Source organism: Abramis brama, assembly GCF_963993115.1.
Source record: "Abramis brama genome assembly, chromosome: 24".
Classification (NCBI taxonomy): domain Eukaryota; kingdom Metazoa; phylum Chordata; class Actinopteri; order Cypriniformes; family Leuciscidae; genus Abramis; species Abramis brama.
In genome coordinates, this window is record NC_139986.1 from 25,907,501 (window position 1) to 25,932,504 (window position 25,004).

The window sequence follows — 25,004 nt, forward strand, 5'->3', positions numbered from 1 at the left end:
CCTGTGGTTTAAAGCTGTAGACTGCGGCGCCGGCGCTGCGCATGCGTGTTGCTGACGTCGGTTTGTGTGTGTGTGTACCCGCGAGTGTGTATGTGTGAATGAGACAGCAGAGGTTGTGTATGGCTGCTGATGAGAGAGCGAGAGACAGATATAACTGAAACATCATTCTTCGACTAAAAAAAAAAACAAGATCTCACGAGCTCATTTTAAATCTCGGATTTCAGATTAACGGATAAATCGCCGCCGAAGGATTTGTGGGATTATCGGGGGTCTCGAGCTGATTTTATCCCCGCTAACAGGCTAATAACAAGCGCAGGTGGATGACTCGTAAGACTCGACCTGGATGTTGGCCTGTTTAAGGATAAACTGAAGAATAAATCACCCAGCACCAAATCAAATTAAGGGATTAAATCAACTCTGACGGTGGACCAGAAACATATCAAGGCTTTTATTTTATTCAAACTGGAAATTAAAATGAGAGGGGGTCGTTTGGGCCAGCTAGTCGGCCATTGGGTTTACATCAGTTGTGGAGGATGCTGATGCTAACCGCGCTAGATCATTCTATGATTTAAGGGTTTTATTTTATTTTTCTTAAGTCTGACAACACAATGACAGCTGTTTAAAGTACAGCGTGTTGTATTAACATTAAAAATTACATATATGCTAAGCTTTACTCTCTCAGATTGCAAGACAACCTTGTTTATCTGAGTGAAATGATTGAACACACTGCCCCATAACATGATTAATTGTTTACAGGGTGTTATTCATTACAACCAGACTTTAATACTTGGTTGTTATTCCAGGGAAGTGTCAAACCATTAATGTAACCTTATAAATGATTTGCTTATGAGGCAGGCTCAGTTTTTTAACATTAGGAAGTTGAAGGCTGACAAAATCAACTCGTGTAATTTGGATGTGCATTGTGATATTTGCAATGATATAACTCTCTATTTTATGTAGTTTCATGTATTCTCTATTCTAAGATTGTATTTTTCATTATGAATTTCTGAGTTTTTTATGGACGGTAATCTTAAATACTGCAGTAATCCTGTTGTTATTATGTGTTGATTGGGATGTGGATCAACACGCTTTGAGAAGTCTTATGTTAAATGGATTAGATGTGAGTTTGAATGCAGAACAGGGAAACAAGGCCAACCTTTTTATTCATGGAGAGGTTTGCATATCGGAAAAAAATATCTCAGCACCACATGGAGCTGTGTTACGCAGTGAAACATTATCCTTGTGTCCGCAAAAGTAAACAGTAGTTGATCATTTACAGGGAGGTGGACGCTTACGCATGGGTCTCGACAAGGATATTTCTTTTGGTGCGTATGCTGGAAGAGGCCATCAATTACTTTTGAATTCCGAACATTACCTTGTGGGATCATAACAAAGGAATTTCTGGAATATTTCCATTTGTCAGAGGAGAGAACTCTTCTTTTCAATGGAGCAAGTTCTCTCCAGCCCTCAGGGGTGTTCTGAGTGGGAGGTGAGTGGGAAAGCCGAGTGGGAATCCGAACAGAATCCCCTTGGATTTCTCCTTATGGATAAAGATAACAGTTCTGTTGGTGATTCTACTAATGAAATGTTTCAGGAGAACGCCATAAACCTTGATGACTTATTTTGGGCTTCTCAGTATTCTGGGCAGACGTATTCCTGGGAAAATGATCTGGAATGTGTCTATCCCGAATGGAAGACTCCGCCACCTCCTTCCCAAGATCTCAAAGGAGAGGGTTCTCCTGGAAGTTTGGAAATTGTGGATGGAGATCTCATCAGTTTTAATTCTAGATCGACTAGTCCTACGTTCTCAAACTTACCCATGCAGAATCAAAACAACTTTTACAATCATCCTGAACAGGTGCCTGATTTCCTGCAACCGGAGAAGGTTACTGCCACTTTAAACCCTCTAGATGTGTACACAGGTGAGCTGGTTATTAACAACCCTACCATTCAGACTGACAAAACATTATTACAAGAAACTCACCTCAATCTTGAGGACACGCATTTAACAAACTGTGAGTTCAAGCATAATTCCCTAGAGGACAGAACATTTGAGACATTTGAAGACGGTCAGAGCTTCCTTCCACACGGGACTCATTTCACTCTGTTATCTGAAGGTTTGTTGCCCGTTTCTCCCGTGGAGGTGGCGTGTATGGATACAAACTCAAATCCCAAGCCTTCAATTATTTGTCAGGCTACGTCTAAAGACATCTACCTCCCATCCTCAGCCATTTCCCATGAGCCAATCCCTTCGATGACATGTTCAGATCCACCTGGCTCACCATATGCACCCCTTCAAATGGATGAGGGACAGATGTTGTTACCCGAGCTGCTGGCTGGAGGTCTGTACTCTGAACAGGAGAGTAGTAAACCCTCAGCTAGCAACGACACCCATGATGATTATCTTCAGAGCCAAGAGACAACCGGCGCTAACATAGAAACAACACAACTATCCTCTGAAGCAGAGACTGCCTGTATGAGTCCATTAGGTGAGTCTTGCATATCACCTGAACTTTGTGAAGAAACATTACGTGATTTATCCACAGAAGGCTCATTTGGTGTACAATTGGACACGGTTGGCGAAGAGGTAAGAGAGGAGGCTGTGCCCAGCGCTAGACCTGATAATGTTTTTTCTGAAGCTAAAACAGAACTCACACCAATTGCTTTTATAGATTTACAAGCAGAAGGTCCTTCAACTGAGAGCCTGCTTGATATAGACAGACAAGAGTCCACATTAGCCTTACCGGTCCACACACCTGAGCATAATGCCTTACTTGAGCTCTCACCAGAAGATGACATCTTACCTGAGGATCACAGCCAGCCCACACACTCACCTGAGGCTGAAGCCTTATCTGAGGCGCATCATGGAGACCCTATTCCTGTTGCCATGTTTGAGATCTTAACAGACAGCGTCTCTTGTGAAGCTTTACCATCTTTAGACGTTGTAAGTCCATCTGTGACGGATGCCTTTGAGCTAACAGATCAGGAACAATGTGATGCAGACTCACCTGATGCACTCACACTTGAATTTCAGGATAGTATAGCAAGTGTAGAAACAGGCAACCTAGGCAACCTAGATGATGACCATGAGGCAACGGAGAGGCATGGAGACGATACAACAGAAAACACAGAGGATCCAGACACACTCAAAGTTTTGGAGACCTCAGATTTGCATCAAAATCAAGTGGCAACCAATCTGAAAAACAAGTCGGACAACTTGCAAAATGATTGTTTAAATCTAGATCGCAGTAAATCTGACAACAATCAAGAACTGAATGCAACAATAGAAGCCTGTCAGGAACATGCTCAACATAAAGAGAGTGTACTCGTGGAAAACCTCACACTTGTTGACCAACTGAATGACTCTTTGACTCCAAAATCAAGTGCAATTGTAATAGAGACGCCTGAAGGAAATGTGTCAGCTCACCGTGACAGTAATAATACACCACTCAAAGTCAAAGAGAAACTTCAAAGAATGTCTTTACAGGGAGGGGAGGAACTGGATTGCAGAATGTCAACTCAGAATGAAGTCATTCCTCATTGTGCCAGTAATCCTGATTCTTTAGAGTCCACTCCCTTTACCTGTGTGTGTGATCAGCTGACTCTGATGGGTGGACTTGTGGGGCCGGATCTTACCGACAACACAGAAACTCCAAGCCAATTGTGTGAAGCTACAGAAGAGGGAGAGGTGGGGTTTGCAGCTCAGTTTACACATCAGGAGGGTTTCCATCAGCTGACACCATCACCAATAGACCTGGCACAAGAGCAACAAGTGAGCTCAGTCTCCCCCAGTTCTCCTCCCTTGCATAGAAATGTCTTTCCCTGCGGATCCAGCCTTGATGGGGAGGCCTACCTGACCTTGATGGAAAATACTCCAGAAACTTCCAACATTTCCAAACATGCAGAAATGACTCTGGATTTGTGCAAGGCCTCAGACTCGCTGCCAACCAAATCGCATCATGACCAGAGGGTCCCCGTGGATTTGATAAACGTGCCTATAGTTTCCACAACAGCCCATAGAAGCGAGGAGCAGTCGGCTCTCCGAGCAGTTTTCCAGGCTTTGGATCAGGACGGAGATGGATTTGTCCATATTGAGGAGTTCATCGAGTTCGCGAAAGCGTATGGAGCTGAACAGGTCAGTGTTTGGTGTATCTTTGTCTATTTGTGTGAGTTTGTGGGTGGATAAATGGTGGGTGGAGGTGGGGGTGAATGTTATAAACATGCTTTATGATTACAGGACAGTGTGTGTCTTCCCTTGAGTCCCAAAGCTCCAAGTGAAACTTGATCGTGGTGACACCCAAGAACTGCTCTTTTATTATTCAAACCCTCAAAGACTCAGAATACAACTCTTGCCCTGTATCTCTCATGGAGTCTGTCCTGTTTTAACTATCAGCTGCTTTGCATAAGTTTTAACAGTGTTAATACACTTTTCAGTGCCTTGTAATAATCACTCAAACTTCATACCCAAGTTTTGCAACTTTTGAGGTATTTTTCTCTTACCTTCGTTTCGTTTAGTTACGTCGTGACTTTGTTTTTGCTATACTTTAACTTGAACAAAAACTGTTTAAAGGAATATTACATGTTCAATACCAGCTAAGCTCAATTGACAATATTTTGATTTGTCCTATGTTATTTCTTAATTAAAAAAAGAGCAAATTTTGATTACGTAGAGGCATTTGCAATTGAAATTTTAAAAGCAGAAATGTGAAGCTTAGTTTTTTCATTTCTTTTAAAACTTGTCTGAGCTTTCAAACAGTTTAAATCATAGTTTTTACAGACATTTTATTTAAAGTTGTACAACTGGGTATAACTTTGCATAAAAATAGTTTGCAAGTTTTGTTTTTTTTACACTGAAATCATGTTAAAACTCGTATTTTTTTGTGTGGCTATACTATTGAAACAGAATATTGCAACATTTATTAATTGGCCCCATTCACTTCCATTATAAGTGTCACAATATTTTCTTATTTTAAAGAAAAAGTGGCAGTTTTTTGTTATTATTATTGATATTAATTCACAGGTTCTGTCGATTGTGCTTCATTTTTTGTACTAAAACAGGAATATTACTTTTAGGTAATTACTTTTAAAACCCGTTTAACTGAGTTTGGATGTCACCTCACTGACACCTAAACTGAAGGTAAATCAATAATAGTTGGAATGTATGAATTGGTTTGTGTTTGTGATGTGATCTTTACTGTTTGAGTAGTGTTAATGATGTTGCACACTAATGTTTATAGATGGGCTTCATGTCTGTGCAGGTCAGTAGATGAGTGATGCTGTATATTCATTAGGGTGTACCTTATATTTAAACTTTTAGACATATAACGTCAAGCACTGATTACCAATTTTAAAATCCCTCTGTGGTTATTTTTGCCATTTAGATCAGAATATAGATTTGCGTTTCCCTTTAACTCCTGATCCCCCAGACATGCGCCATTGTGCGTTTAAGAGAGGATGGATTTGATGCCGGAAGTCTGTATCTTTTGTGACTGTTAAAACTGCTGATCCGATCAGCTGAAAGGTTAAACGGCCAGATGAACGTCAGGGAGGGTGCATGTACAAATGCACGCTTTTATTTGTCTTTCGTCATTGTTTTTCATCTTTCCTCAGATGCACCTTGCACTGTACATATTTAAAGTTTCATATGACCTCTTTCTTTGTGCAAAATTGTAATTTTTGAGTTTCTCAGATTTATTTTGTAATGAGCTTGTGACCGTGTGATACAGGTTTAAAATTTAACTCCCCTGTTATGTGAAAAAGCATCACATAATTGCAACTGTAAGCAAGTTTGCGTGTTCTTTAAAAGGTATTTTATGGTTTCAGGAAGGAAACTGCACGCCAAATTAAGTCCTAGCCTCAAGGGTCATTCCTTTGTCTGCGTGACAGTGATTGGACTCAAATCTTCAGATATTTCTTCTCGTGATTCAAGTGTACATTATAAGAGCTTGCTCAGCTGGTTGGCTCACTGAGATGATTTATGACTGAAGAGTTGGAGAGAGACAGGTAGACCGAAACTGATCAAAAGTACTGTACACACTGGAGAGTGATTGTGTCTGTGCTTGTTATACACTATGATGTTGTTTCCATGTCATTTTATCTTTTAATGGTACGGTTGCTATGGGTTTGCATGATGTTAGATGCAAATTCTTACCCGGAAATAGTATTTGCCAGGAAGGAACTGTAATTGGCATCAGGTTACTGTGCAAAAATGTCCATGTGTGACTCAGTCCATATCTATGAGAAAGCTGATACAGTGCATTTTAAAATGTAATAAAGGTAGAATAATTAATCTGTAATTCAACTGACTCGTGATTCGCCATATTTCAGGCCTTGAGTTGAGATGCTTCTGTACTGGGGTTAAAAAAGCTGACTCACATTACACTTACTCATTACCTCAAGCAATCGCTTGGTTAATTAAAGGAATATTTGCCTGACTTGAAATGAGCTGATATCATCCAGGAGTGTATGATCCTATGATGCAGATTTTTGCAGCTCATTTAGCACTTCAGTTAGTCCAACAGTTTCCTACATGGTAATTTAAACTCAAAGTAATGTTTGTTTGTGTGTGTGTGTATTTGATAAGTAGTTGTGTAATTTGATGACATTAGGGCTGAAATATGACACACACAATCAGAGGTAAATGTGTAGGCACCAGTTTCATGTTTTGATTTCCCAGTCGGAGGTATTTGAGCGTGTTTGGTGTTTCTCTTCACTTGTGTTCTCTGAGAACTTTGATTTTAGAATTCACAACTGTAAGTTCTGCTGTTGCCTGGTTACCGACTGTGCAATTGTGTCTGTTCACTGGAGTGTAGCTTGTGTGTGTGTGAGAGAGAGAGGGGGGGGAGGAATGTGTGTTCTGTGTTTTGTCACTATATGTTAGGGATTGACAGATTTTTGTCTGTGTTTTGTTTGTCCGTAAGTTACAAAAAAGATATCATAGTAATGTTTTGTTCCTAAATAGAAGGTTAGATGGATAAGAAAAATACTAAATGAGCCCGTGTCACTTTTATTGAATATCATAAACTGTCTCTTATTCTCACTTGACATCTTTTGGATTATTTTAATTTGTGCTGGAGAAGTTAACATCTTTACATATTAAATCCTCAAAAATCCTCTTTTTTTTTAATGAAAAAGAAAAAGAAAGACTTTTAAGATTACAAATTTCTCCTACGTTTTTCATTCTTTATCTTGTGGGTAAATCAATTTAAGTGTGTTTTGTTGTCAATAACTGCATGATAACATCGCTATCTCTGCTCTGTTTGTGTAAGATGGATAGTTTGTTTGTGTAAGATGAATAGTTTGCTTGTGGTTTCAGGTGAAGGATCTGACACGGTTCTTGGATCCCAGCGGTCTGGGTGTGATCAGTTTTGAGGATTTCCACAGAGGCATCAGTGCTATCAGCAATGAAGGTACAGCCACACACACACACACACACTCAAGTCGTGTTTTAAATCACGCTGGGAGTTTCCATTAACATCTGTTGTTCTTAATTACAGATTAATTATATAATAGTCTAACCAAAACTCTAAAATACAACTTTCGTCATTTTCAGAACAGAAGAAAAATATATTTTGAACCTTTATGCAGCATTAATTCATTTTATTAATTTTTTCATCTCCAAAAGGAGTTCATCATCTCCAGGAAATTCATCATCAGTTCTGTCCTCAAAAGAATAGCAGAGTCAGAAATCATAATCTGACACTATTTGAAAACGATTTTTCAGATGAAAACATCTCCTGAAATACTGTGTAGAAAAACACTGTGAGTAATTCACAGATGCTCTGACTCATTATTTTGCACAGTGAATCACGCTGCTCAATTGGGAATTTTGAATTTCTTTGGAGAAAGAGTCTCAATTGCTGATAAACAAAATCCGCACAGAAGCATTAACAATACTGATATTAAGAGTATTAAAGGTGCAGTGTGTAATTTTTAACGGCATCTAGTGCTAAGGTTGCGAATTGCAACCATCAGAAGTTACGGTGGCCGACAGGAAGTGATGTCGTCGTCTGAGACAGCAGAGTGAAGCCAGTTAACCAATGAGGTTTCTTTACAAAGATAAATTAAGAAATTAGGTTTACCTAATTATTCAATAAAACGATATGTTATTGCGAATATTATTGTTACTTGTTCATCATTGAGTCAGTGTTTCATCCGCTGACTTTAGCTAGCTTCTTTGCACGAAGAACAACATAGTGACGAAACACAGAAACATGATGGCTCATTTCAATGTAAGGGGACCCACGGTGCATGTAGATAGAAATGGCTCATTCTAAGGTAATAAAAACATAACGGTTCATTAAGTTAGGTCTTTATACACCACTGAAAACATAGTTATGTTTATGATATTGCATTTCTGTCAACAGATCCTCCCAAATATTACACAATGCACCTTTAATAGCTAGATTAAACATTCAAACGAAAGGCATAGTGAAATCACACCAACATATCTGACAGAACCTGGTCTGATCATCCTCAGATGTTTTCTTGAAGACACCTGGATTAGACACAGATGCTGTACATTTGAATCTGCTCTAAACCTTCAGAATAGTTAGTCTGAGTTCATTAGACTTAAAGTACTATCTAGGTAGTAGACATAAAAAGCATTTGTATCAAATATTTAAACATGCTTATTTCCTTAAAATGTGGTCTATGTTGGCTTCTCACTATTATATACACTCCCCATCTCGCTTTAGATTGATCATGATGATGGTGGAATAGTTTGAAGCACTTTGCTTGGGTTTTCTACTGATATCACTTCAGTAATGAGGATGAGGTCATGTTTCTAACGGCGCTCTGTGTTTCACGAGTCAGATTTCGCTCATCACTAATGGATGAGTTACTGGAGCATCTACCTCTCTCTGCTTGTCAATTTGTGCTCAATAGCATTTACCAGGTCATGGAAAACAACATTTTAAGGTGGAAATTATATAACATGCTTGCTAGAAATGATGGTTGAGATATTTCCGTGGCTGTGCATTTCTGAACTCTTGCTTTTATGTGTTAAAAAAACAGTTGCCGTGGTGTGCCAACCAACTAAATAAACACGCATCAGTGGCGGCAAAATCACACCATTAGGAGGATCTACAACTGAACTCAAATGAACTAATCTGGGGTACAAAGACGTAACTCGCTGCTTAACCACCAGTACGATGCATCGATGCACTAGCTAGTCATGACTGTTTCCCGAAAACATTGTAACTTTGTCGCACATCCATCAATTGAAATCACATTGGTTCAACAGTATAGTTAATGACTAATGACTTGAGCTGTTTAAAATCAGGCCTTTCATTCTCTTGACTAACTAAAAGAAGTATAACAGGATTTGTATATATTTGGAATGAAAGATATAGAAAGTACTCAAGGTTATGCTTGCTTGTTTTGCTTATTTAGGTCCAAATGTCATTTCAACAAGAAACTATGCTTCTAACTCTATAGCTAGAGAGCTGGAGTTCCAACCACACAACTTACAACTTTTTGAGTGATGCTGTTTGTGAATGTTCATTGGGTCTGTGGTTTCAGGAAACACAGAATCATTAATCTATTCTGGGAATGATGGACCTTACGGCTATAGTTGGCTAACGATACTTTTGGGAAATGCACCCCTGGACCGTGTTGTTAGCTTTCTTCATAGCAAGAAGCATACATTTGGGTAAAAGGGAAATACATTAGGGAAATTTTGTACTTTTGTATGTAAATGTAACAGTTTTACAGTAGAGGTCTTTTTTTTATATTTTTTTATTTTTTATGTGGGTCTGAATCCAGACCAAAACATATGCTTTTTTCTATCCAGCCTCTTCTCATTCATGAATATTCCAGCTATCTGAAAAAGACTTTACATAAATAAAGTTTCCTGGACTCCAGACAGGCCAAATGCTCCGTGTAATCCATCCATGGTGACTGTTTACAAATGAAAAATATAGACCCGGTTTCACAGACAGGATTCAGATTAAGCCAGGATTAGGACATTTAAGTAGCTTTAATAAACGTGCCTTAGAAAAGAACATTACTGATGTGATGTGCATCTTGAGACAAAACAATGGCTCTGAGTGGCATATTTTGAGATCTGTCAGCGGAAATTGCGTTCAGTTAAAACATCTTAAACATGCATTTTAGTCTGAGACTAGCTTAAGCCTCGTCTGTGAAACCGGGGGTTAATGTGTCATAAACCTCTGTTTCTCCAAATCATGGTGATGTTGATCAACCCAGTAGTTGTTTTTTCTATACATCCATTTTAAACAAACATTTGTCCATCAGTCCACTGCCATAACTCGTAAGTTTTAAATAGGAAATGCTTTTCTTTTTGTTTCTTAATCAGGTTCTGATCCAGACCTCTACAAGACTCATCTCAGCGCAGTGGAAGCCAATGGACCTCCAGAGGAATACGACGAGGTAATACACATTGGTTGTGGTTATTTGGCCCGTTTTCTCCTTCCCTCTTGTCATGATAAATATAATAAATCAGAATTTTAGGACCCCATTATTGCAGAATGGTGGAATCCAGACCAGCACATTCCACACATTCCCCAAAAGATTGAAAGACCACAGACGAGCTGCTGAGAACATGAGAAGCAGAGCATGTGCATTGTTCCGCCACAGCGCCACCTGCTGGTTTAGCTCAGCAGATTTTGGTTTTTTCAACACGTAGCAAAAACACTATTTTGCATTACGGTCCATGAAACCGTTCTTTTAGTGAAATTTCTTGGTAAATGCTGTTGTTCATTACTATATTTGCAACTCATTTATGAAAATTAGGGTGTATTCTAGGTTTTTAGTTCATTTTAGTATTTTCCTCTAAATTTTGATTTGTTGAGATTCATGAGGTTCATTCAAAAACGTGTTTTTGTGATAGAAATTGTGTCTCTTATGTAGGTTTTTCTATTTTAAATACGGCTATTTAAGGTTTTAAAGTAATTATTATTATTGTTTTGTTAGTAATCATGTTGTTTTAGTTTTTTGTGATGGTAAATTATGTTTTTGATTTATCATTATATATTTATTCTCTGGAAACATATTTTAGGCTAGCTCGACTAGTTTCACTATATTAAATTATGTTTATCCTAACATGTACCCCTCAGTGTTTATGGACCTGACTATCATAAGCTTTAATTATAATGAGGAGTTAGCCTTTAAAGTTATAATTTGGTAGTAAATTCATAAATTGTGTTTACAGAAACACAAACTCTTTTCCAAAATGCATATGCAACTCATTATTCACAGGAATATTTAGCATATTTATTCTGTAAATATAGAAATGTGCTACTTCGGAGTGTTGTTTTTCGCGATTTGATTTTCCTTTTTCTCATTCCGGTCTTCCCGTCACTTCTAATGAAACACACACACACACACACACACACACACACACACACACACACACACCTGTGTGTTTTCCTGTTGGTCATGAATGGCTGTGCTGTTTCCATGTTTGCTTTCAAAACACACTGGCCGAGGTGGTGTGTGTAGCACCTCATCCAGAGGAACAAACACACTTACACACACATATGCTTGACAATATACAGGACAGGCTGGTGATAGATTTTTTTTATAACACACGCACCTTTCATTCATCAGAACATATGATTGTGTCAGCACATGCAACACTGAATAAGTGTTTGTGTGTGTTGGGTGTGAAGCGTTAATGTTTTGCTACATGGGAAGTTGGGAACAGATGAATAACAGCAATAGTCTGTGTCATTAAACCTAGTGAGCCGTCTAACTAGACATCAGTTTTGGTCATCATAGATGCACTAAAATACTAAGTCGGCAGCTCACTAGGTTTTGAGTCACATCCACACAATATATGCACACATGCTGTTTAGACGTGTGTTGAGATGTTCTGTTGGCACATGAGGGTGAAAAGGGGCGTGGTTACGGGCACAGACTCCACCCATTTCTGGTCCTGGTGCCCTTCAGACTTTGTTCTTCATTTTCCAAAGAAGCGGAGTAGGAGTAATATATATCTCTGTTGACTCTTTCTGTGTGGAGAGACAGGAAGCATTTGTTAGTCTTGCGGTTAGTTGGTGAACCTGTTTTTCCCGTGTGGTGGTACTCAAGTAGGGAGAATGGTTCTGGGAATGGCCTCTCCTGTTCTAGGAGCTCCTCTCGGACTCAAACAGGTACGTTTCTGAGATGCAGGTTTAAGTGGATTTCTGATGGAGTTTGTTCTTTTGGTCAGAACCGATTGACTAACTGAAGGTTTGAGGTTCACTCTTGAATTTAATCATTTGTAATGTTCATCATAATATCTGGGATGTTAACCCAGTTATTTGGCTGCTGTGTATAGTATAAAAAAGGGGGAAAAGGAAAATATAAACTGTAGAACATGGGGTTTGCATTCTGTTTTTATTTGTAACTTTTATATTATTATTGATTTTTCAAGAAAATTTTGCATAGTATAAAACTGAAGGAAAAATAAACAGTAGATCAAGGTCTGATTTTTATTTGTAACATTGATTTTTCAAGAGAAAAATGTTTTACATATAAAAAAGGGAAAAAAAGAATAATAATAAACAGTAGAACAAGGGTACAGAGTATACGCTCTGTTGAACATTAAGTTTCACAGTTTTCCAGGTTGTTATTGTTGCGTTTCTTTTTTTTTTTTCCTAGATCTTTGTAATGTACCAAAATTACCATTTACTGTTATTATTATGATTTGTACGGCTGTATTATAGGCAGAGTTCTATAATCTCACATGAAGTTATGTAAATAGTCACGTTAGACAAGATGCATCTTCAAGGAACATGCAAACTCAGCAAAAAATAACAGCAAAGGTTTGTATGTCTTTTGAGGGTCTTTTAAAGTTTAAAACCTTTGTTTTAGTGCAGTGGATGATTGACAGGTGAGTAGGCGGTCCTTCACTGTTATCTGGAAAACATCGGGATGGATTGGCATTTACACAACAAATGCAATGCGGTCACATTTTTTTAACCACTTCTGAACGCGTCGGATCATATTGTTCCTTAAACATTCATCACACACATTCATAACCTTCAAGCCCGTGTGTGTTTGCATGTCGGTGCTTCTAAATAGCATGAGCAGGTAGAATGGACAAAAATGCAATGCAAAGTCTGCATTAAAAGGTCTAAAATCTCATTATGAACTCAAACATTTCTCCCAAATCTATCCACATTCATTTTATAGGTTTAGACTCATAGTGTGTCAGTGTGATTTAATCGGGTTTTTTTTTTTTGTGGAGAAACCTCATAACCAAGAACACCATTATGTCTCCAACTTCATAGCAATAAAAGTTTTGTAATCAGTGTGTGTTTGTTTGCAGCAGGCGGAGGTCTCTGACAGTGCGTATCTCGGCTCTGAGAGCGCATACAGCGAGTGTGAAACCTTCACGGACGAGGACACGACGGCTCTGGTCCATCCAGAACTCCATGAGGACGTGGAGACTGACAGCGGCATTGAAAACACACTCACAGATGGAGACGACCGCAACAGGTAACGCACCCATACACAGCTGTCAAATAACATGCACCAAGAGACTGGGTTCATAAATCACTCAAAATTACCCATAAATGCAGTTGTTGTTGTTATTGTTAAGTAAAACTAAAAAGTAAATTGAAATAAAGTGTAAATAAATATATATTATACACACACCTGGGCAAAAAATGGCAAAATATTGAGTGTATTTTAGTCTTTTAATGGTCTTAACCATTTTAATCACAAATCACTGGTCAGGAAATGAGCAAGAATTGAAAGAGTCAGTGTTGTTCCTCTCAATGTTAATGGCTTCTATATAAACTATAAAAGTAATAATGTCATAACTTCATGTTTTAGTAGCCTTGAATGTATCCGCAATAATCTTAACAAATAAAACAACTTCCTGATACAGTGTGTCCACTCAGGACACGGTGTTCTCTACAAAAACACCGTCTGGTGTTTCACTTTTTGTGGTCTTATGACGCAAGCATCACGAAAACAACTTTAATGCCACACAAGTGTTAAGTAAAGGTGTCTGGATATAACACGGAACTAGATCACGACCAAGATCCTCCTTAATTTTGCATTTTATTTTATTGCATTGCAAGTTTTGTGCCATGCAATTGTGCTCAGTGTTGTTGCGCACACAAGTAAGGCCTGTTTATTTATGTTTATGCAAGAATCTGCTGACTAGAGTTTTTTTTCCCCCCAAGAGCCGTTAACATCAGGTCAGCTGACCGAGGTGTTCCTGTTTCCCGTGTTATCGGTGTCAGTCTTTATTTTCCTGTTTCCCAGTCGGAGGAAGTGTGGAGTTTGCTCTTTCTGCCTTCCTGCTGCCCAAAGCTTATCCATCTTTCACTCTCTAGGGTCTGTTTCTCTCTCGCTCTCTTACTTGCTTCTGTCATTGTAAAATATCCTGGCTCTCAGCCCTCGTGTGTTTCTCTTGATTTAGCGTTCCTGTTGTGTCAGGGTCACGCCGTCTCGCCAGCGCTGACTCTTCCGAAACTCACGTACAGAGTTGTGGAAAAATGCGTCATCTAATTTTACTATAACTTTCTCTGGAACTCTGACATCCTGGTTCAGATGTCAAAACTTTGCATTTGTGGTTTATTCAGATCCATAAGATTAGCCTTGGTTATCCATGTTTTGTTTAGTCAGTTTTGTTGCATTATTAATAATTTATAAGTCCTGAGTGATGTGCTTCTGTGTTTAATGTGTTTGAGTGTCAGCCGGGCGATGTAAGTTCTTGCATATGGAGATTAAACCGATTAAACAGATGCTTGTTCTTGTAAAGCATGCTAGCACACACACTGAGTCACCGTTACTGAGCTCTAAATCTGATTAGACACACACACACACACCGCCACACAGACGTACGATTTAAGCATATGTAGTTTTGCTTGCACAGGAGATTTTGGCTGTTAATTCAGATCTACCGGGTCACAAACGTCCGGCAGGAATGTCCGGTGGATTGAACTCTACAGGGGAAACTGGGAAACTACATGTAAATAGAGTTTAATATCGATTGTGGGAGTTTAGTTTGCTCTGACACGCTGTGTGCCCAGTTGCTCAGAATCGCCAAAGAAAGACCGAATCGCTTTAAGATGCGGTCGCCATCTTCACGCGTGCTTTGTGTGACCAACCGCAATGTTACAGTGAAGCGAGGGTAAGTCTTTGAGGGATTTATTGTTGGATATAAAGCTAATGTAGAAAAAAGTTGAATCAGTTACAGTTATTTTTTATTGTGTGTGAGTGCGTATAACCTTCATTTATCTTTCATTTATTTCTTAAAATGTTCAAATGTTTGTACTCAGAAATCATTTTTTTGTGTGTGTTCTTGTATTCAGAAAGGCTGCATTTATTTAATCAAGAATACAGTAAAAATATTGTAAAATATTATTACAATTTAATTAACTGTTTTCAATTTTAATACATTTTGAAATATAATTTATTAATGCGATCAAAGCTGAATTTTCAGCATCATTACTCCAGTCTTCAGTGTCACATGATCCTTCAGAAATCATTCTAATATGATGATTTGCTGCTCAAGAAACATTTATTATTATTATCAATGTTGAAAATGTTGTTTTTTCAGGATTCTTTGATGAATACAAAGTTTAAAAGAACAGTATTTTATTCAAGATAGAAATATTTTGTAACATTATAAATGTCTTTACTGTCTCTTTTAATCAATTTAATGCCTCCTTATTGAATCAAAGTATTAATTTTTTTTAATTTTTTTTTTAATCTTTTTGAGCCTAAACAGTGCGGTCACTGAGTTCACCAATCAAACACATGCACTGGGCTGTCTATCAAGACACCAGTGATGATGTGCTGTTTTTGTGTGAATTGTTTATGTTTTACGCTGTTCTTTCATTTAATCTGGAATTCCTCAGACGTTTTTAAGGTTGCCAAGAGATTAAAGTGAATTATCAGATTATCATCCTAAAGACAAACTGTTCAAATTCTGTCTCGCACACAAAAACACTAAGAAGAAGTTGTTCTATATTTTTTTATAGTAAGAATAGAAAAGATCAGACATTGAACAAACAGTTAATCTGTTTAAATAATAAAGATATTAAAGACATTATAAATATGATGTGGTAAAGTTTTATGATTTCTCCTTAAGACTCAAGAAAGTTATTAAAATTGAATAAAACATTAAGATCATAGTGATGAGCACCAAAGCACAAACAAATTGAGCAGCAAATCAGCTTAAAAGCTGAGAAATAAATTACATTTTAAAATATATTAAAATAAAAAACTGTTTATAAATTGTAATAATATTTCACAATATTACAGTTTTACTGTATTTCTGATCAAATAAATTCAGCCTTGTTGAGATGAGACTTCTTTCATTTAAACAATTAAAAATTCTTAACGACCCCAAACTTTTGAACAGTAGTATGTTTATTTTTATGTTAAAATTAATGTTTTATTCACAAAAAGTGAATCCTCCATGTCCAGGCAGATTTAAACATTAAACATCCTTATTAAAAAGAAAATATTAGCCTGTTGTTTTTCACAGTGTTTAATTAAATATGCACTGATAACACATTATTTTCCATGTGCTTCTGTGATAGGTTCACACTGGGCTCTGATTTGAATGGTCACACCGTGGTGGCCGTGATTGGAGGAGAGGAGGAGCACTTTGAGGATTTCGGTGAGAGTAACAACTCTTCAGACCTGCTGCTGGCCAATCAGGAAGAGGGAAGGGCGGGGCCAGATGGGGAGGGAGATGAAGAGCCCCTCCCACACTCAGAAAGCCCACTGCCCCGCCCACTAATGCTGCTGTCACCTAGGTAACCCATACAAACAAACAAACATACTAGATTATTTAAAGCAGAAGTTTCACATATTTCTTAAGAATTGTGTTGTTGATACACTCCATATATTTATAAGACTGATGTATCTTGAGCTAAACTTGGCAAGAATAAACATAGTTACTGTAAATGTTTATCTGGGCTTTACTGAATGAGCACCTTGACTGCAGACACAAATAGAAATACATTCTATTTTGAGTTTCCACACTGGGAAAGAGAATGTGAGTCAGCACATTGTGTAAGCCGAAAGTCGTGTGCATAATGAGACCTTGTAGAGCGACATCCTGACCACAGACGACAAAGATTGTGTGTGATAGACAAAACAAAACGCGTATGGGGGTTTGTGTGTCTCTTGAGACGTTATGATGTATGTATCATTATTTCCGTAGTGAAATATTATTATCGCTGGGTAAAGGTCGAGTTACTGTGGTTATTGTTTTACTGCAGTGCTGGTGTTGTCAGGCGTATGAGGTCCAACACACACACACACTCATACACTAGAGAAAAGAGCATGGAAACACGATACACTTTCAAACCTGTTGAGATAAACACACACACCGCTCCTGCTGCACTGTAGTACTCGCCTCTCCTGCCCTTCACCGGCTCAACTGAATGTTCCCCGTTTTCTGCCTTCCTCTGCTCATCCTCGTTTTAACACACACACGCTCTCCTCTCTGCATTTCTCCTCTCCTCATTGATCCTCCACTCGTTTATCCAATCATATCTTCTCTTCTCTCTGCATTTCTCCTCTCCTCATTGATCCTCTACTCGTTTCTCTTATCGTATCTTCTACGTTCTCCTCCTTTCTCCTATCCTCTGCTCATTTCTCCTCTACTCATTTCTCCCATCATATCTTCTCTTCTAAATTCTCCACATTTTTCTTCTACTTATTTATCCCAACACGTCTTCTCCTCTCTTCTAATTTCTCCTACATTTCTCCTCATTGATCCTCTACTCATTTCTCCCTTCATATCTTCTACTTTCTCCTCTCGTCTGTTAATTTCTCCTCATGTATCCTCTACTCGTATCCTGGGCCTTCGTATCTTCTCCACTCTCCTAATTTCTCTTTTCCTCTGATAATTTCTCCTCATTTCTCTACTTGTGTTTTCTCCTCTCCTAATTCCCCCCCATTTATCCTCTCCTACTAATTTCTCCTGTCAATATTTTTTCGCTTCATTTCTCCTCTGCTCTTTTGTACACACTTCTCCTGTTGTTTCATCTCCTCTTTTCTCCTATCCTCCTGTTTATTTCTCATAATTTCACCTTTCCTCTGCTCATATCATCATCTCACTTAATTTCTCCTCTTCTCTCATCTACTCGTTTGTCCTCTACTCTACCCATTTCTCCTAATTTCTCCTCTATTCTACTCATTTCTCCTCCACTCTCTTTATTTCTCATCTCCTCTGCTCATTTCTCCTCATTTCTCTCGCTGTATCTCCTCCTCTTCTCCTCTCCTTTGGTCTCCTCAGCCCCAGCTCTTTTCCTGCTAGTTTCCAGAGTTTCCTTCAGTCGGAGTCGCTGGAGTTTTTCTGCACTCACTGTCATAAGCAGATCAGTCGTCTGGAGGATCTGTCCACGCGACTGCAGTTACTAGAGATGAATAGGTAACGCGCTCACAGCGTGTGCATGCCTCCCTTGCGTGTGTTGAATTTGACCACTACACACACACACATTCACTTTCTGCATGTGTGTGCTTCATTAATATGCAGTGTCACATTACTCTTGTTGGTTTTGGTGTCAAAGCTCAGTGTTTGTACAATCTGTAGGTGAAGTGTGTGGTGAACATAGATGCTCTGCTGTGGTGTGTGTTGTTTATGTGTGTGTATTTGATGCATGCACAATAGTCTAACTGTTAGTGAGGTAAATATTAACAGTATAATATACAGTAGTCTACATAATACAAATGCAAGTAAAAGAGCGTTTTGTAAGAACTCACAGGTAAGAAAGTTTCTTAGAGACTTTTTGACGTGTCTGATTAAATATTCAATGTTGTCTTGCATGGGTCTGTTTTTCCAAAACCAAAGGAAATAAGCCTTTTCCTAAATTAGGAAACATAACTTCTCCAACTTTAATATGAGTCCAGTTTATGTTAACATATTAATAAATGGTGTTTTGTTCATGGAAAATCCTGGATTGTCCCAGGCACCAGGATGGAACAGTTGATGTAAGTCTGTTCAAAGCAGTTTCTCTGTCTTCAGACTTGCTCAACAGGAACAGAATCTCCTTTCACGCATCCATGTTACACCTCCATAAAACAGTGTGTTTATTTCCGTGTGCTTTGAGGTCATGGCCATTGAAAGAAGAGCATTGATTCAGCCTTCAACCACCAGAAAGAGCTGACGGCCCAAACTTCAGCACTTCACTGGGTGTTTTTGACCTGTGGTTCACAGGTCATGAATGGAAAGAGAGTTTGTTCCCTTTTTCCCGTTCTCTTCCTGACTCATTTCCTGTTTGTTCTCTCTTTTACAGTTCCAGCAAAAGGATGTCCAGTAAGAAAGCAGCAAGGTGAGATCCTCCCTCTAAATGCACCAAACATCAATTTAAGGACACAATGAAATTGAAAACTCATCATTTTGAAAACTCAAAACTTTGGCAATGTTTTTTGATGAGTCATTTTGGATGCTGGTCTGCTGGTTTTCCCAGCATCCAACTAGATTAACCAACAAAACATTATTGGTCAATCAGCATCATGCTAGTCGACTAAGTCTAAGTTTGCTGGTCCACCAACTAAAAAAAACAGCAAAAAGTTTTTGCTGCATGCACATTTAGCAGGGAACATGTTAAAAATGTTGCATATGTTTAAACAGTGTTTTGTGTTTTTCAGACACTTGCAGCAGTCCATCAATCTGGATGTCATGGGAGATCTGACTCCAGACATTTTGGACCTTGCGGATCGTGACATCACAGACAAGGTTCGGAAACTAATATGAATATTTTGCATCAAACTTGCATCCAATTTGTGTTACATTTCTGACCCTGGTTCAAATGGTGCATTTGATGTGGACTTCTGGTTTTGTGGCTTTAGTTTGTGCTGTACATTAGTTTCGTCATCAAATGAGAAATCGGTTCTTCCTTTTGGGAGACAATAACTCCATTTATCTGCACCTTTTACAATCACAAGCGGCTATATTACACACTACGTGAAAGGTAATATCCGAAAAAGCATAATAGAAGCACTTTAATAAATGGTAATATTACCATGAAAAAATATGCAGTTAACATGATTCCATAGATGGAATAGAATAACGGATAGTTTTGTAAATGCATGAACAACAGCAGAAGTGATTTGCGTGAGGAACAAGTGTCTGTCCCGCAGGTGTTGCTGTTGGAGAAGCGTGTGTGTGAGCTGGAGAAGGACTCAGCTGAGAGTGAAGAGCAGCACGCGCGCTTGCGGCAGGAGAATCTCACTCTCGTCCACCGTGCAAACGCTCTGGAGGAACAGCTGAAGGAGCAAGAGCTGCGCACAGAGGAGAATTTACTCACATACACCCGTAAACACAGAGATGCACTGAACAAACTCCAGCGAGAGAGAGACCTGGAGATCGAGAACCTCCAGGCCAGGTGAGTGCGGACAGAATGGATCATTTATGATTAATGTAGAGTGGTATTTTAAGGAGGAAAAAAACAGGTTTGGAAGAATATGAGGGTGAGCAAATGATGACAATCCTTTGAGCCCATTTGAGAGTTTTTATTTTATTTTATTTTTTTATGAGCTCCTCCTGAGTCAAGCCCCCTTCATTTATATAGCGCTTTTAACAATATAGATTGTTTCAAAGCAGCTTTACAGTGATCATAGGAAATTAAAGTAACAGAGATTGTTTTGGCTTTACAGCAGCTCTAGAATAAAGTTCGTTTTTGATTGATTCATTTCCGTTGCAAAGATCATTAGTTTCATTAGCATACACGACACCGTTTTAACTGAAAACAGAAAACTTTTAATGTGCTCTGGCCGTTCATTTGCACGACAACAGTGTTTTGTGGCTGAGGAACTCATTAGCTCAGGTAACTTCAGTGTCTCATAACAGCAGAGAAATAATGAAGCCATCAGACAGTTAATGATGTCTGTGTTATTTTGTCCAGCTCTTCTGTGTTTGGGTAAGATCTGTCTGCCATCTAGTGGAGAACAGCAGAAATTTGATTTGATTGCCCAAAGGAGCTCTGAGATTACTTGGCTCAGCGTTTAATACAATCCGGCTGTGTTAACAGAGACTTTTGTTTCCTCACACCCATTATTGTTTTCATTGTGCACTCTGCCCAAAAAGAAAATATCACGGTACATTTTTGTCTGTGTGCCTGTGTGTGTTCAGGTTGCATCAGTTGGATGAGGAGAACAGTGAGCTGAGGTCATGTGTTCCCTGTCTGAGAGCCAACATCGAGAGACTGGAGGAGGTACCTGACACACACACACACACACACACACACACAGTCTAATACACATCTGTAGATCACATTCAGAGATGTCCTTTTTATCACTTCTGCCAAAGACGAGTGAATTAAGAATAGTTATTGGCCATCAAACCAGTAAAAATTAGTTTTTCACTTCATTTTAACTCAGTATTTTAAATTAATTTGATGCCGACCCTGCAAAGAATTGTCCAAAAGATCTCTGAGATGGAGTAATTTTTTCAGGAAAAGAGGAAACTTCAGGATGAGGTGGAAGACGTCACAGATCGATTGAATGAAGAAATCGAATCTCGCACGAAAATGTCAGACAAAATGAGCCATGAACGTCATACGAACCAGAAAGAGAAGGAGTGCACTCAGGGGGTGAGAGGTCTTCTGTTTGTCTTCATAGGTGGAGTCGTGTGTGTGTGTTCGTCTCTGTTAATGGCTTCTCTGCGTGTGTAGTTGATAGAGGACTTGAGAAAGCAGCTGGAACACCTGCAGCTGTTTAAGTTGGAGACTGAAGCGAGAAGAGGCAGATCAGCCAGCTCCGGCCTACAGGAATACAACACTCACATGAGAGAGAACGAACTGGAGCAGGAGATACGCAGACTCAAACAGGTAAAAACACACTCAAACGGGTAAAAACACAATCAAACGGGTAAAAACACAATCAAACTGGTAAATGTAGACTTAAACAGGTTATGAAAACAGATTCAAATGGGTAAAAACACTCAAACTGGTAAATGTAGACTTAAACAGGTTATGAAAACAGATTCAAATGGGTAAAAACACTCAAACTGGTAAATGTAGACTTAAACAGGTTATGAAAAACAGATTCAAATGGGTAAAAACTCAAACTGGTAAATGTAGACTTAAACAGGTTATGAAAAACAGATTCAAATGGGTAAAAACTCAAACTGGTAAATACAGACTTAAACAGGTTATGAAAAATATTCAAATTGGTAAAACAGAGTCAAACTGGTTAAAAGCAGACTCGAACAAGTAAAAACAGACTCAAACACAGGTTTGAACTTGTAAAAACAGATTCAACCTGGCTACAACAGGCTTAAACTAGTAAAAAAACCACACTTAAACAGGTTAAAACTAAAAAGACTCAAACAGATCAACAGACTCAAACAGATAAAAAAAAAAAAAAATAGGCTCAAAAAGATAAAGACAGACTCAAATTAGTTAAGAAAACTGGTGGATACTAACAGGTGAAAACTGACATAAATACAGGCTCAAACTGGTCAACACAGACTAAAAAACAGGTAAACAGGCTCAAAAGACTTGGGTAAAAACAGACTGAAATACAGACACACACAGGTAAAGATCTGAACTCAACTCAAACTGGTCAACGGACTCTAATAGGTCAAAATAAACTCAAACATAGACTCAAACGGGTCAACACAGACTAAAACAAACAGATTAACACTTGACTCAGGCTGAAAACACAGACTCAAACTAGTAAAGACGGACTCAAACAGATAAACTTAAACACACACTCACATTAGTCAACAGACTAGATCCAAGACAGACTCAAACTGGTAGACAAACTCAAGACTCAAACAGGTAGACGGACTAAAATTAGTCAACACAGTCTAAAAAAGGAAAAGACTGAACCAAGACTGGTCTTAAACACGGGTTTGGTTCTGTGTGTGTGTGTGTGTGTGCAGGATAACCGCAGTCTGAAGGAGCAGAACGATGAGCTGAACGGACAGATCATTAATCTGAGCATCCAGGGAGCAAAGAGCCTTTTTACCGAGTCTCTCTCCGAGTCGCTCGCCGCCGAGATCAACAACGTCTCCCGCACTGAGGTCAGTGTCACACACCATCACGCTTATCTCTGCTTTAAATGTGAATGCTGTGTGATATTTAATGTGTGTGTGTGTGTGTGTGCAGCTGATGGAGGCCATACACAAACAGGAGGAGATCAACTTCCGTCTGCAGGACTACATCGACCGCATCATCGTCGCCATCATGGAGTCCAATCCTTCCATCCTGGAGGTCAAATAATCGCCATGACGACGACCTTTCCTGTTTTATGAACTGACACAGGCGTATTGAATGAGTCTGGAGAGGAAGTGGAGAATACAATCACTATGTTGATCAAATGATTTAATAATCCATAGCACTGTGTGTGTGAGTGTGTGCGTGTGTGTGTGAGATTAGCCCTGTCTTCTGGTTCCTGTGACTTCCCAGAGTTTTGGGATTGAGGCGCCCGTTCCCTCTCTCTGTATATGTATGTTTATGATTCATAAATTGAATTTCAGTGTAAGAAACCAGTTTAAGTTACCAGTGTAATTCTGGGTAAAGCAGTCACACCGTTAGCCTATGTGAGGGACATTTGCTGACCTGAGGGTTGAGCGTGTGCGAACAATTTAACTCGTGAACGAGTTTTTGCTGAATGTTAGTTATCTAATGTTGTTTTTCCTTCAAATTCTTATTTATTACGATGATGATGCGGAACGCAAAGGATCAAGCGAGACCGATCCCCACCAAGGGAGTTTGCAGTGTTGCATTGTGGGTAAGGCAATTGGTCCAGCGTGATTCCTCGCTGAGGATATTCGTCTGTCTCCTTTCCTGGATTATTTCCCAAAAAACTTGTAGAAAAGACTCTTTCAAAACACACTGGAAATGTTCATTGCACTCTGATTTATTTTATTTTTTAAGGGAAGTATTGTTTGCTATTTAAATAGTTTTAAAGAAAAACATTGTGACGCTGTTTTATCAGTGTTGGCGGGAAAAAAGAAGCGGACACTCAAGCACTGAAGGGAAATCGAGCCGTTGACGGATACGAAAACCTTTAACGCGGGAAAAACTTGTGCTTCATTTCTGCATCTTAAAACACTCTCTCTCTCTGATGATTTTGGATGTAAATATCAATCTAGAACGTTTGTAACTTTCGTTCTTGGAATCATATTTTTATGGCAAGCAGGAAATGAGATTCCTTTTCATTTTGTCTTCCACTTGATTGATTCTTTTCGTCTGTTCCAGCGGACTTTCCTCTCCTCTGGGACGAGCATGTTTGATTTCCACTTCAAACCTTTATGGAGACTTAATCCTCCTCCTTTCCTCTTTTTGGATTGTGGAAAAGCACGCTGCAGTTTATATTCTGTTTTTTCTTTTCTCTTCGTTTTTGTTGCTAAAACTCGTCCGATCAGTTCTTCATACACGACGATGCTGGAGAACATTTGAGGACGATTCTGCCTCTTCTGCTGTTTTCGAGCTACTGTAACTGGACATTAAAGCGCGGGAACCTTGCTTCTGTGAACTGTGGGTGCGCGCGCACGCGTCGTGTGCTTTTTTGCTGTTTCTGCAGAGACAATAATAAGGGAAGATCTGAATCCACTGCTCTTGATCTGTCTGATGTTAAACAGCTGTTGTATATGATTTAAGATATGTCCAAAGACAAAAATTCACAGTTTAGGAGTTCTGCTTGCCACTTAGACTTTAAAAGACTAATAATAATTATAAATAGTTGTTAATACAAAAGAAAAATATGACTGAAGGACTCCTTGTAATGAAGGAGACAATTGTAAAAATGTTTACTCTAATTGTTGAGGTTACTGTATAAATGAGAGATATCAGTATTGTCTTTTGTTGAATGTTTTGCTTTATTTTGAGGATGCCCCTCTAAGATGTATCTTTTACTGTACGGGGTCTTTCAAATTATTGTATATGAAGGTTAAAAGAAAAGTGAGAAAATTAGTCACCAATAAATTAAGTGCAAATAATTTCTTTGTGGATGTTTTGGTCATTTTTAAATGCTTCATTTGTGTGAGCCTATACATGCACATTAAACAAGAATAGAATGGACTGGATATACAACTTAAACAAAGCACATATTCTAGAACATACTTCATG

At 38.7% G+C, this 25,004-nt stretch overlaps 1 protein-coding gene and 1 long non-coding RNA gene across 3 annotated transcripts; both read left to right on the forward strand.

Annotated features, from left to right (window-relative positions):
- The first annotated feature begins 104 nt into the window (after window positions 1-104).
- On the forward strand, window positions 105-24,874 carry rab11fip3 (RAB11 family interacting protein 3 (class II)). Of its 2 annotated transcripts, XM_084102218.1 has the most exons (14): window positions 105-4,135; window positions 7,316-7,409; window positions 10,319-10,392; window positions 13,277-13,446; window positions 16,512-16,730; window positions 18,221-18,355; window positions 19,221-19,256; window positions 19,576-19,663; window positions 20,068-20,312; window positions 21,059-21,140; window positions 21,381-21,518; window positions 21,600-21,755; window positions 22,814-22,954; window positions 23,040-24,874. In XM_084102218.1, the coding sequence occupies exons 1-14, from the start codon at window positions 1,445-1,447 to the stop codon at window positions 23,151-23,153; spliced, it is 4,383 nt and encodes a 1,460-aa protein (XP_083958344.1). In that variant the 5' UTR covers window positions 105-1,444; the 3' UTR covers window positions 23,154-24,874. The 2 variants fall into 2 exon arrangements, with proteins under 2 accessions (XP_083958344.1, XP_083958345.1); XM_084102219.1 differs by lacking the exon at window positions 18,221-18,355.
- Window positions 21,776-22,264, forward strand: LOC311075098. Its single transcript, XR_014604419.1, has 2 exons — window positions 21,776-21,835; window positions 21,897-22,264. It is a non-coding gene; the product is annotated as an uncharacterized lncRNA (long non-coding RNA).
- Window positions 24,875-25,004: the final 130 nt, after the last annotated feature.

Excerpts from the sequence above, each read along its gene's own strand:
- rab11fip3 (XM_084102218.1), top strand. The coding sequence starts at position 1,445 with ATGGAGCAAGTTCTCTCCAGCCCTCAGGGGTGTTCTGAGTGGGAGGTG. Across the intron at positions 13,447-16,511 it reads GATGGAGACGACCGCAACAG|GTTCACACTGGGCTCTGATT; the intron begins GTAACGCACCCA and ends CTTCTGTGATAG. Across the intron at positions 21,141-21,380 it reads ACATCGAGAGACTGGAGGAG|GAAAAGAGGAAACTTCAGGA; the intron begins GTACCTGACACA and ends TAATTTTTTCAG.